Consider the following 12,471-nt stretch of genomic DNA (forward strand, 5'->3'; position numbering starts at 1 on the left):
ATAAAATATTTCAGATACATCAGAAAATTAGGGGAAATTTTAAATTCTGAAATTCTTACTACTTTATTTAAATTACTTTATTTAAATTGTATAATAAATGATAATAGAATGTCTTTTAAATCTAGAAGAATGTCTTTTAAATCTTAATTTAATTAAATTTATGTCAAATAATTAAAACAATTATTATAATAGATATAATTCATATAATTAATTTGATTATTTGAATCTGCATGCACTATGCTTTTATACTATAATAATGATGATGTAATTTATCAGAAAACATCTCTTTACTTTATTTAAACTTGTTTTCAGAAAACTTTATGTTTGCATTATTTGATACATTTTTTGATAGTCACTGCTTAATAAGTTTGAAAGAATAAATTGTTTATTACAAAATTTTTAACTATCCATATTGTATATAATATCATTGAAACATGTAGACAATTTTTAAAACCTTTATCGTTACTGCGATAGCCGGACTTAACTCTGGCCGGAAACGACTGAGTGACGTGCCGGGAAACCTCTCGCACACGCAAATTAGCTGTGCTTAGAAATTCAAGTAGCACTACGGTGGAATCACTATTGGTACCGTTATTCTGACCAAAGCATATTATTACTGAACGAAAAATCAAATAAAATATCAGAAGTCATCTATCAAACTTTATCAAAAATAAAAACTGAAATTTTTCTATTTCTGCTTTTCTCATAAAAAAAAAGTATCTTTGTGTTAATTAAAATAAAATTAAAATGTAATATAATTAATATAACTAATAATAACAACAATAACAGCGGACATATGAATGTTTCAAAGCTTAACGAAATTTTTTATATTAAAAGCTAGATTAAGATGATAAATACAAACTTCAATATTTAGAATCTTTGCTAAAATTATATCATTTTATTTGGTAAATATTCAGATTTTTGATAAATCATTCATATATTAATAAATAATAATAAATAATAATAAATATTAATAAATAATTTCAGTAATTTTAATAATAACTAGGTAATTAGATATTTTGATATTTATTAATTCTTAAAATTTCTCTCTCTCTCTCTCTTTCCCTCTCTTACAATGTGCGCTCCGATTATTAAAATATTTATAGACTCGAGAATAAATATGGAATGACGTATTGTGTATTCAAGGTTTTCTAAACATCTTGTAAATGAAATATTAAAGCTCATATATGTAAATGAAAGTATAAAATACGCCATTCAGCTTGTAGTATCTCAATTATTATGTTCACGGAAAAGGATAGTACTTCACTGTCAGTAAAGAATGATAAAATGCAGAACATTCTTATGAATATGATAGAGCTCTGTAAACTTCATAGCGTATGAAATAGCTCATAAACCAACACGATTTTTATTGTCACGCGTGTGGGGAGATAAAGCTATATAAAAAGAAAGAAATTTTACATTTAAAAAAAATGCTCAAAGAGAAAAATGCCAATATATAAAAAATAACTATATATGTATATATATATATATATATATATATATATATAAAAATAATAATAATCATATAAATAATAATCATAATAATTCACCACTCGACTAATAAAAAGAGTCTTTCACTCAAATTATTATTTAAGATAAACTATCTATCTATAACAAATTATTATTTAAGGTAAACTATCTTTAAAAACATGTAATACATACATTTAATTATAATTTTATTTAATAAAATAAAAAATGTAAATTATATTTATATACGATATTTAAAGAAATTAGTTCTCAATATTTTCGAGTATCAAAATATAAAGAAGATTAATTATATATTTATTATTTTTCTTTGTTATTAAAATTTTCTTATAGAGGATTAAAAAATATATTTAAAAATTTATATTTATATTAATATATTTACATTAATAGAATATCAATTTTTTAAATATATACAATATCAAAATTTTTTAATTTTAAACACAAATAGTTACAAAAATAAGTTTTTGCTTTAAGACTTTAGATTTTATAATTTCCTTCGTAATTAAATATTTCGACAAGGATAATTGATAATTGATCTTTTACTATAAAATAGTTAAATAAATATCATATTTTGTTTTTAACTGAAAATTTTATTCTTTGTAATTCTAAAAAAAATATCACTATAAAATATTATCCAATGATAATATCTGCTATTTATCTTTTGCAAAGTTTTAAATTTACAAATTTTTAAAGAATGATGAAGATAAGATAAAGTTTGCTGATTTATCTAAATCGAGGTAGAATTTTTGCCCATAGCTTTGGATCCTTTCCAATATTTATATTCATTGTTTTCACTTAATATTATCGCGTATTTATTTTATGTATTTATGTTTGATCAACAAATAAACAAGAATACGATATAAAGCCATTTATTTTTATTTCAAAATAACTTTTTGACTTTCAATGATACATGAATTTGTCAGTCTTCTAGAAATACTAAATATATTCAATTTTTCACAATGGAGATAAATCTATCTGTGTGGAAGTTGCAGAATACAACAATTACAATTCCTTAACAGAATAAAATAAAAGATACGTATTTTTTAATTTATATTTATTGAAAAAATAATTCTATTTGCCCATTCAGATCTCACATCTGTTATTGTACATACTTTATAATCTCTATTTCGACGTTTCATGTTTTTTCACACTGTATATTTTCTGATCTTTATTTAAACACTTTTTCAATTAACAATATTTTTTCTGTCAAAGTTCGAGTTATATAATACTTCGAAATAGCGAAGGAATCCGGAATAATTCTTTTTACGAAATTATTATGTCCACATAAATGCTACCGATATGTTTTGTGTATATTATCACGAGATATCTTAATTTTTCAATATCTTTTAAGCAAAGCTCTTCTTTATCGTTTATAAATTTCAATCTTGAGTTAGAATCGAAGTATTATATTTTGTCGATTAAGATTAATGCATATAAATGCAAACATGGGAAAACATCTATTCTAATGGGAATAAAATTATGTGTATTTCTATATGACATCGTCATCTTAATTATAATACAATCATTTATGTATTATAAATTAAGAAATTGTTCAATTAATAAATAAAATGTAGATGTGTTTCTGAATATCGAAAAAAAACATATTTATCTTAATTTCACTATATTGTTATGATAATTTTTTAAATTTATTATATACTTTTTGTAATTTGAAAAAAATCATATTACGCATTAAGTGTCACCTATTTTCGACACGGGAAATATGCACGACTTGTTGAGGTTGAATTTTCAGACTACTGCATTATGTTCATTATTCCCATGAATGATTGATTGATAATCAATTCTTGAAATCTCTATCAATCAAGAATACCGAAGTGTTTTCCAATTGATTTCATGGCACATTTGTGACATCGCATTTCTGTTTATCGATCGTCGACGCCAGTCATTGCGACGCCGTCTACAATACGAGCCATAAATTTGTGAAAACGGCATCTTTCACTTCATATCTCATTCGCAAAAACAAACAAATGTTCTCTTTTATTGTCATTTAGCATTTATTACAATTATTATTTTATATTATATTACAAACTTAATATTCTTTTTTAAATAAAAAATAAAAAATAAATATTTCATAATAAATTTTCTTAATAAATTAATTTTTAATAAATTTTCTTAATAAAAATTTCATAATAAATAAAAATAATTAAAAAAAATTTAAGTTGAAGAAAATTTTGTCAATATTTGTAAAAGCGCATAATAACGAGTCACCACAAAACGCAGTAATGATTTGAAAGATAAGTAATCGCTGCATTAATTCAGGTGCCATTATGCGAAAATACGTGCATGCAATCTGGCTCATAGGCAGCGATTAATAGATAAGGAATTTAATAATGCGAATGCAGTAACGGGTCACGCAAGTTGTCACGTCATGAAGAGAGAGACGGAGAGAGAGAAAGAATTCGTGATCTACAAACGCATCTTCTATTCATGCTTCGGATAAGTATTTCGCGTTTGTTCTGATTACATGGAACGAAAGAATTTCAGATAATAGTTTTAAAGAATTCAGAAGAAAACAGAAACGTAATTCCTTGATTGCAGGACGGTATTTTGTGATTTCGTTTCTCTCAAAGAATCTTTTGTGTGTAAAAAGAAGTCAATTGAGATTCTTGCATTGTACTGTCTTACTAAAATTAAGCAGGCGCCATAAATCCTCTGGGATATAAGATGAAGCAAGTCTTTCGAGCATTAAGGGAGTTCATAACTAGTTAAACATCGATGTAACTCCGAGGACGATTAAAGTTATCATTGCTATTATACGTCTAGAATAACGTGGGGATATTACTTATCCTATACTGATTCTAAATGCGTTTAGCTCACATGTACTTTAAACTGATATGGAACTACTAATGAGTTAGGAGATTTAGTAACTGCTTTCATTGACATTTCTAACTATTGCACACCATTAAGTGTATATATTATAATTTAAGTTTAGTTCTAATCATCAATGTGCATTATGAAAATTATGACATATGAAAATTCCATGTGGATTTTATTATTAAAGTATATTATACAGAATTGTTGCACTGAAATTATGTATTATATGATATAAAATTGTTGTCTTTGATTTATAAAATAAGATGCAATTAATCAAATATATTGTATCTTAGACTAAATTTTCCTATTTCATATATTTCATAATAATTTAATAATTAATTGCACGTGTAATCTTTTTTATTTATTGAAAAATTCGAGCGCGAAAATAACTTGTTATATAACCTGATAGACATTATGAATCTTGTACTTCCTTAAAGCTTCATCATAACAGTTATTGCCAATTTAGGAATAAATTGCATGTATAGTGAAATAGCTTCAAGTAGCGTTTAAATCTTGAAGGGTACTTTTTAACTAGCTTTGCCAGCCGAGCAAACACACTTCCACTAATTTTCTGAACTGCTGGACCAGAAGTTTAATTAACTCATATCTACGGAAAAGTTAATTGCCATAATAAGTATCTGCATTGAGTTAAAGCATGTGAAAACGATTGATGTGTGAGAACAATTTTGAAAAATATATTCAATCATTTACTTTGACTGCTGGATATAACACACAAATCGATAAAATGTCAAGACTAACATCTCGATTGACATTTTACATATTATATAAAAAAACCATTTTGCATAATATTCTGCGAAAATACTGGATCCTCACTCGAGAAGGCAAGTTATAATAGACGATCATGGCAAAGTGCAAAATTCATAAACTTTGTACAATCAACTTCTTCTTTAATTTTTTCAAATAAATAAATAATATTACTAATCGTGCTTCGCAAAAATATATGTGACAATTATATAACTTTATACGTTATTTTATCACAGAATAATCATTAAATATAATTATTAAATATAATAATTAAAATATGATAAACATAATAAAAATATAATTTAAATAATTTAAAAAATAATTAAAATATTTTAAATATAAAAATATTTATTAATAAATATTTTAAAATTATATTATATATTATAATATAATATATAATATATTATTTATATATTTATTAATAAATATTTTAAAAGTAAAAAAGGATTTCATCATATTTTTTTCGAGTATAGAATAATTATTACTTAGTCAGGAGAAGAAAGTTAACACGCAAAACATTTCAGCTCTTCTTACAACGCAACACAATTATTGGCACGAAAACAAATAACGTATCGTCTTGAGTCAACCTCTATAACTCTTATTCATCAGTGAAATTGGAGACGCGGTCGATGGTCAAGAAGACTTAGTCTGAGGTCAACAAAGCACTATTTCATCTCTATTTATTTGTTTTTATGTATTACTTTTTCCGGAATAAAATATAGTAAAAGCTGATTTATCAATAAATAATTCCGTGTGTTGCAATCTATTATGTGAATAATAATCTTAGAAATAATTTGAATAAGTGCTACAAATTATTCATTATATATCGTAAATCACGTTAAATGTTAAAACTGACGTTAGCTTCGAAACATGTAAAAGGAGCATTAAAGTTCGATGAAATTATTATTTAAGAGAAAAGTTTAAATGTCTATTTATTTTTAAAAAGTATTATTTTTATTATCTACATATATTTGAAAAATTTTTAAAATAAGTTTGGAAAAATTACTACACTTGTTTATAACAGTAATTATGTTACTGCACATTGTGCACTAATGAACTTCTCGTAAATAAAGCTGTAGGTAGAAAAATACACTTTCGACACGAGTCACAATGCTGATTTATAATTGTATTTAAATTATAATATTATGCGATCATAATCTAACAAAAAAAGAATGTTATGCTTTACTTAAAAAACATTATTTAAAAACATATGAATTGTTTGATATAACACTGCTTAATGAAGAACCTAAAAATGCTGGTGTTTTTGTAAGTAAGATATGCATTTTATCTATTAATATAATTTTATCTATTAAATGTAGAGCCTGAATTATTTAGTTTTTCAACAGACAAGGATATTCAACATGAAAATAAAGAAAAAAATGAGGTATTTTATCATTTAAATTTAAATAGTTGTAGCTTTATGTAATATGAAAAAAAAGTTTATATAACATAAAAAGAAACTTTACCAGCGTTAAATTTCCTCGAGATTGCTGCAGTCATCATCAATTGACATTCATGTCAAGAATATCGGATTGTTTTTCATCTGTTTGTCACGATGCCAGTAATTAAATGACTTCTTTTTATGCGCAGCACGATGCCTTCCGATAGCATGGATGACATTGAGCTGAAGAACATTCAGTTGCAATTTCCGGCACTGAGATACCTCTCTAGAGATGATGGCTCTGTACGAGAAGAAAGGGTGGAGACCGACAAGGGAAACTTGTTGGTGGCAGTGCAAGGAAATCGAGCGAAACCAGCTATCCTCACTTATCACGATCTAGGCCTTAACTGTGAGCAATTTATAATTAAAATGTTTAAGATAATATAACTATGCAATATTTTAATTCTAGTTATAATAATTAATAATTTAATTCTAGTTATAAATTTATTTAAATTAGTTATTATTATTAAGATACTCTCTCAAAGTGTATGTGCATAATACATTAATATATCTAATATAATTTTAATATGAAAATTATTCTTTCAGACATTTCGAGCTTCCAGGCATTCTTCAATTACATCGATATGCGTGTTTTACTCGAAAACTTTTGCGTGTATCACGTAAACGCACCCGGACAAGAGGAAGGCGCGCCGACACTACCCGAAGAGTGAGTTGATTTTTTAAATAATAGACACGAGAAAAATTATATATTTTGCTGATTTCTCAAAGCAAAGCACAATTCTACAATAGATTTATACACTTAGCTCCTATCAATAGTCAAAAAGATTCTTAGTTTTTCATCTAGCAACAATTAAAGGAATTCTTCTTTGCTTTATTAAAGAATACGTTAGAGAATACGTTAATTAATAAAGAGATTTCAATGCAGATTATATGCCTCTAATTAAACTTCGAGATACATGTGCGCATGTCACGCACAACACGTCAATTCAATTAACGAGAATCATTGACCTAATTAATATCTCAATTAATCTCGTAATCAGTCGAATTCCATGACAGCTTGTTTATTATTATTTCGCAAAAATATGTAATTTGATAAAAGGAATAGTTTTATTATTTTACATATTTTCTCATCATATGAATGCTTTATCGTCGAACTGTGTATTTACGAGTTCAAACTTATCGATTGTTATATAATTCTTCCTTCTAATATATATTTTAAATAAAACCAAGATACAAGCAATAAAATTGAGATACACGTAAATGTATTCTACAAATCATGATGCTAGTTCTTTGTAATTATATTGTTATATTTGTATATAAACAAATATATAAAATGCACAATATATTTAGAGTTTAAATATAAAGTAATAAATTACAATTATTTAATCATAACATTATTATACAATTTGTTTAATTAGAAATTTATAGGAGTAAATTCAAAAAAGTAAACCGTCGATAATTTAACATCATTAGATTGAAAAATTATCTTTTTTGAATACAATCAATTATGTTAATCTTAAGTAATTAAAGCTTATATTTTAAAGAAACATACATTTAATTAAACATTGAATTATAGAATAATTTAAACCGCAATGCAGATTTGCATGCGGAAGTTTTGTCAGTTGATTTCGTGTTTGCGTGCCAAATCTCTCTGAAGATATCAACTTTAAATATCGATATATTCAGATATCATTTTTTTAAATTATATAATATTTATTTTTCTCAAAATGAAAGTTACTGATTAATAATATATTATATTATTAAATCAATTTTTAATTATTGTTATAAATATTACGGCCGAAATTACATTATTAACTGGATTTATAAAAACAGATATTATCAATAATATAAAATTCATACATTACATGATTAATAGCAAAGAAAAATATATTAAATATATTAAATTTTATTTTAATATTTATTGTTTGAAATTCCAATTAAAGTAATTTATCATGATATTATGTTGATTGCAGTAATTTTTATAAAGGCAATATCATAATAAAAATATGTATTTTGACAATATCTGCACATTTGTGGAAACATTAATAGATTTAGAAATTTTAATTCTTTATTTATAATTCTTAATAAGTAACAAGGGAAGTATATTTAAATGACATAAAGATTTGTGTCAATATTCTAATTTGTTTAATATTTTTAACGCCGTCTCTTTGCGGAAGTTAAATTTGCGATTTAGTTATTTATATTTTATTTAAACGCCAATTTAAAGTGAAACATTGTGAATACTTTCTGAACAACAAACTTTTTATATATATTTCAGTTACACTTATCCGTCCATGGAAGAACTGGCTGAACAGCTGCTCTTCATTTTTGGCCATTTTGGCATAAAATCCGTAATTGGTTTCGGGGTCGGTGCCGGCGCCAATATTCTGGCAAGATTTGCACTCGCCCATCCGGAGAAAGTAAATGCACTGTGCCTGATAAACTGTGTATCCACGCAGGCAGGATGGATCGAATGGGGTTATCAAAAATTGAACGTACGCCATCTGAGATCGCAAGGCATGACGCAAGGTGTTCTCGATTATCTGATGTGGCATCATTTCGGCAGGGTAAGAATATAATATTATAAGCTTAAATTTGCAATTCTAGATTATGATTTATACATAGTAATAATCAATATTCCCGAATTATAAAAGTACGATCATAAAAGATTTATTAAAATTATAATTTTATAATGTTAAGATAATTTAATATAATTAATGTTAATTTTTTCTATCAAAGCAAATAATTTTTTTAACAAATTAATTTATTACAAGAAAATTTAAACAGCAACATAGTGTCAATAATGACTTATATTTAAATTCGTAATCGTGATATTTGTATATATCTAATACAGAGCAAAATAAATATGAAAATTATCCAATTTTTTAAATAATGTATACATAAATCCAATTTTAATATTTGCCTACGCAGATAACATAAATATCTTTCGTATAAATTCTCTTCCAACTTCTTTTATGAGAACTAATTGTGTTCCGGGCAAGACTATACTCTATGAAACTAATAAACCGTCAGGCTCTTATGAGGCGCAAAATAATGTCAACCCAGTTAGCGTTCAAGCGCGAGCGCAAGATGAATTATCGACGACGAAGCTTAAGCTTCCAAAGGCTTGATCTCCATGGAAACTAGAGATTAAACTGACAGTTTTGCTGTCGCTATTATACAACCTGAGAAAATTACTACTTTCAAACACGACCTCTAACCTTTGAAGAAACAAATATAAAAATAATAAAAGATATCGATTTTTTACAAGAAATTTGTTTACTGCATATGCAGCAAATCAAATTATGTTTTTTAATTATGTTTAAATTTTTAAATAAATAAGTATAAAAAGAGATAATAATTTAATGGATACGAAATATACAAATTTTGATATTACAAGTTTGATGATAATATTAATTAATTTGTAAAAAAGAAATGCATTTTTTATATAATTCAAATAATAATTGATCATATTATGTCAATTATTTCACGATAAGTATTTTTTGTTATAAGAAGAAAAATAAAAAACGACCTCTAGGTGCATAATATATTAAAGAAATTAAAGCTTTGGAAGTTAATAAATTGACTGTACATTAGCGAGTTGAATTATGAAACTTAGCTAACATTAGTCGAAGACACAAGGAAATATAACTTTCGAACAAAGTTGGCTGGACGTTGCGCTCCTTCCTGGCTTTGCCCTACCCTTTTGTTCCATTGCTTTCCCTTCCATCCGATACTAATGATAGGTTTTGTCGGTTCTTTTTGCCACACTACTCTGCTTCGCGAAGAAACCGGATTGTGAGTGCATAAGGCGCTCATCGGTCCATTGAGACTTTGAAATCATTCGATCGGCAGATGTAACATGAAAAGTAAAAATTTCGATTACAGATTTCGCGTGCAATCGTAAAATTGATGACATAAAAGAATTATCATTTATGTCATTAGTGAATCGAATGTAACGACGGTTTCATTATCGACGAATTTGCACCATCTTGTGTTGTATCGATGCGGTTTATTTTATAACGAGAAAAAATATCTCAAATTTTTACTGTCCGACATACAAGCAATTAATCGTCTATGCAAAATGTAAGCTCGGTAAAAAATTTAAATGCCAATAAAATCAAAATATACGAAGAGAAATGCCTTCTTTAAAAAATAAATTGGTATTTATTGTATAAAAAAATTTTCTTATTAATTAAATAAATGATTATTCGTAATAATTCGTTTGTGCTACTTAAGAGAAAAGAAGTTTTGAAGGAAATTTATCTCTTCATCAATTATTTTTTAGTTGTAATATGTTTTAGAAAAATAACAAGAGATATAAATTTAAGGATATCTCAAAAATCCAGTTTATATTTTTTATGTTGCCTATAAATATATAATACATAAATCATAATAATAAAAGTCAAATTTTTAGTGCTAGTCATATTAAACAATCTGTAATACGTGGCATATATTGAAACCGATATAATTTTACAGGGGACCGAGGAGCGGAATCATGATTTGGTTCAAGTATACAAGAGCTACTTTGAGCGCCGCGTGAATCCAACGAATCTCGCATTATTTATCGACAGTTATGTTCGTCGCACGGATCTGAATATAACGAGGGAATTAGATCCAACGCGCAAGAAGGAAGGATTGACGCTTAGTGTACCGGTGATGAATATCACGGGTGCTCTAAGCCCTCACGTCGACGACACCGTAACGTTAAATGGACGTTTGGATCCAACAAATAGCTCCTGGATGAAGGTAAGCTTCTTCATTAGTAACAGTGTTTCATTAAACGTATGAGAGAGGAGATATATGTATTTTATGGATTAAATAATTTGGTACAAAATTTGTGAATATTTAGTATACGAGGGGAGCACAAACAATTGTGTAATTACTGTCTAACGCACGATTGATAGACGACTTTTAATTAAATTTGAATGAATTCCGCGATGTCGTATAATGGACTATGAACGTATAATGATGAATTGTAAGATTTAATAGCAAAAAAGACTTGCGCAACTCAGATTAATCTTTATCTTTCCTGCGAATGACAAGTGATGGATTATATCCTGTCTTTTAGATATCGGATTGTGGTATGGTACTGGAAGAACAGCCGGGTAAAGTCAGCGAGGCATTCCGACTGTTTCTTCAGGGCGAAGGATATGGTAAGTGAGCGTTTTCGCGCGAAACTACATTTTCGAGATTAATCACCAAACTAGCAATCGACAATTTTCATTGATCTTTCTTGATATAAACAGTTCGCGCACGCGTCGTCGAGTTTCATAAGAAAATATCTCGTGATCGCTTGCAAGCGGAAGTGTGAAACGCGTCGGTAATTACTGCCAATCAGCTAAAGTATTTGTGTCGCAAGATGAGCAAGTGACGCAAGATGTTTCGGTAGAAATGAATATAGAAAGTATATTTTTTCGTAATTGTAATGATGTAGACATAATGTGGAAAAAAAAAAACCGCGGCCAAATTGTTCACAAATGACTGTAAATAATTATGCTCGAAAAAAAGGGTAAACTTCCAAGACTTTGCAAGTGGTCACGTCATTTTTCGCACGATTAAATGTCGAAATGGAAAAGTGAGAAATTTTGATTGTGCGATCATTTCAAACATTAACTTCACTCTTATCGACTGCTGCATTCTATCACTATCCATGAAAAAAAAATTGGCCTATTGCAAATACTTTATATATTAAAATATTCTTTAGATAGGTATTCTTGGGCCAACTACACTTTCTTTCAATAACTGTATGAATAATCTAAACGTCAGAGATGTTTTCTTCCTTGATTAATCATACATTGTAAATTATAATCTGGTTTTATTTTAATTAAATTGTTTAATTGAATAATTTAAGCTTTAAAAATACTGGAAAAAATTAATTTATGCATAATAGCTAAATGAATGTTTTTTTCTGAGTAAATATATTAAATCGAGAGTTTATAAAATAGTTGTTGTTACAAGTTAACGTTTTAGAATTCTAAGATTTT

At 26.8% G+C, this 12,471-nt stretch overlaps 2 protein-coding genes across 10 annotated transcripts in view; one reads left to right on the top strand and one right to left on the bottom strand.

Annotated features, from left to right (window-relative positions):
- Positions 1-12,471, bottom strand: part of Fkbp14 (peptidyl-prolyl cis-trans isomerase Fkb14) — a 167,510-nt gene that overhangs the window by 145,862 nt on the left and 9,177 nt on the right. The gene's annotated exons all lie outside the window — the stretch shown is intronic.
- The window catches only part of Mesk2 (misexpression suppressor of KSR 2), a 33,156-nt gene that overhangs the window by 14,586 nt on the left and 6,099 nt on the right, over positions 1-12,471 (top strand). For all 9 annotated transcript variants that reach the window (XR_014439165.1, XM_083101088.1, XM_083101092.1 and 6 more), the window contains 5 exons: positions 6,673-6,872; positions 7,070-7,190; positions 8,763-9,051; positions 10,964-11,233; positions 11,556-11,640. Coding sequence is in view for 8 of the 9 variants with exons in the window: in XM_083101088.1 (XP_082957214.1) it covers positions 6,673-6,872; positions 7,070-7,190; positions 8,763-9,051; positions 10,964-11,233; positions 11,556-11,640 (965 nt within the window). In the remaining variant the exon portion in view is untranslated. The remainder of the gene's footprint in view (positions 1-6,672; positions 6,873-7,069; positions 7,191-8,762; positions 9,052-10,963; positions 11,234-11,555; positions 11,641-12,471) is intronic.

The sequence above is a fragment of the Camponotus vicinus genome, unplaced genomic scaffold (assembly GCF_025532165.1).
Source record: "Camponotus vicinus isolate PSW18456_S1 unplaced genomic scaffold, iyCamVici1.0 SCAF_5, whole genome shotgun sequence".
In the NCBI taxonomy this organism is placed as follows: domain Eukaryota; kingdom Metazoa; phylum Arthropoda; class Insecta; order Hymenoptera; family Formicidae; genus Camponotus; species Camponotus vicinus.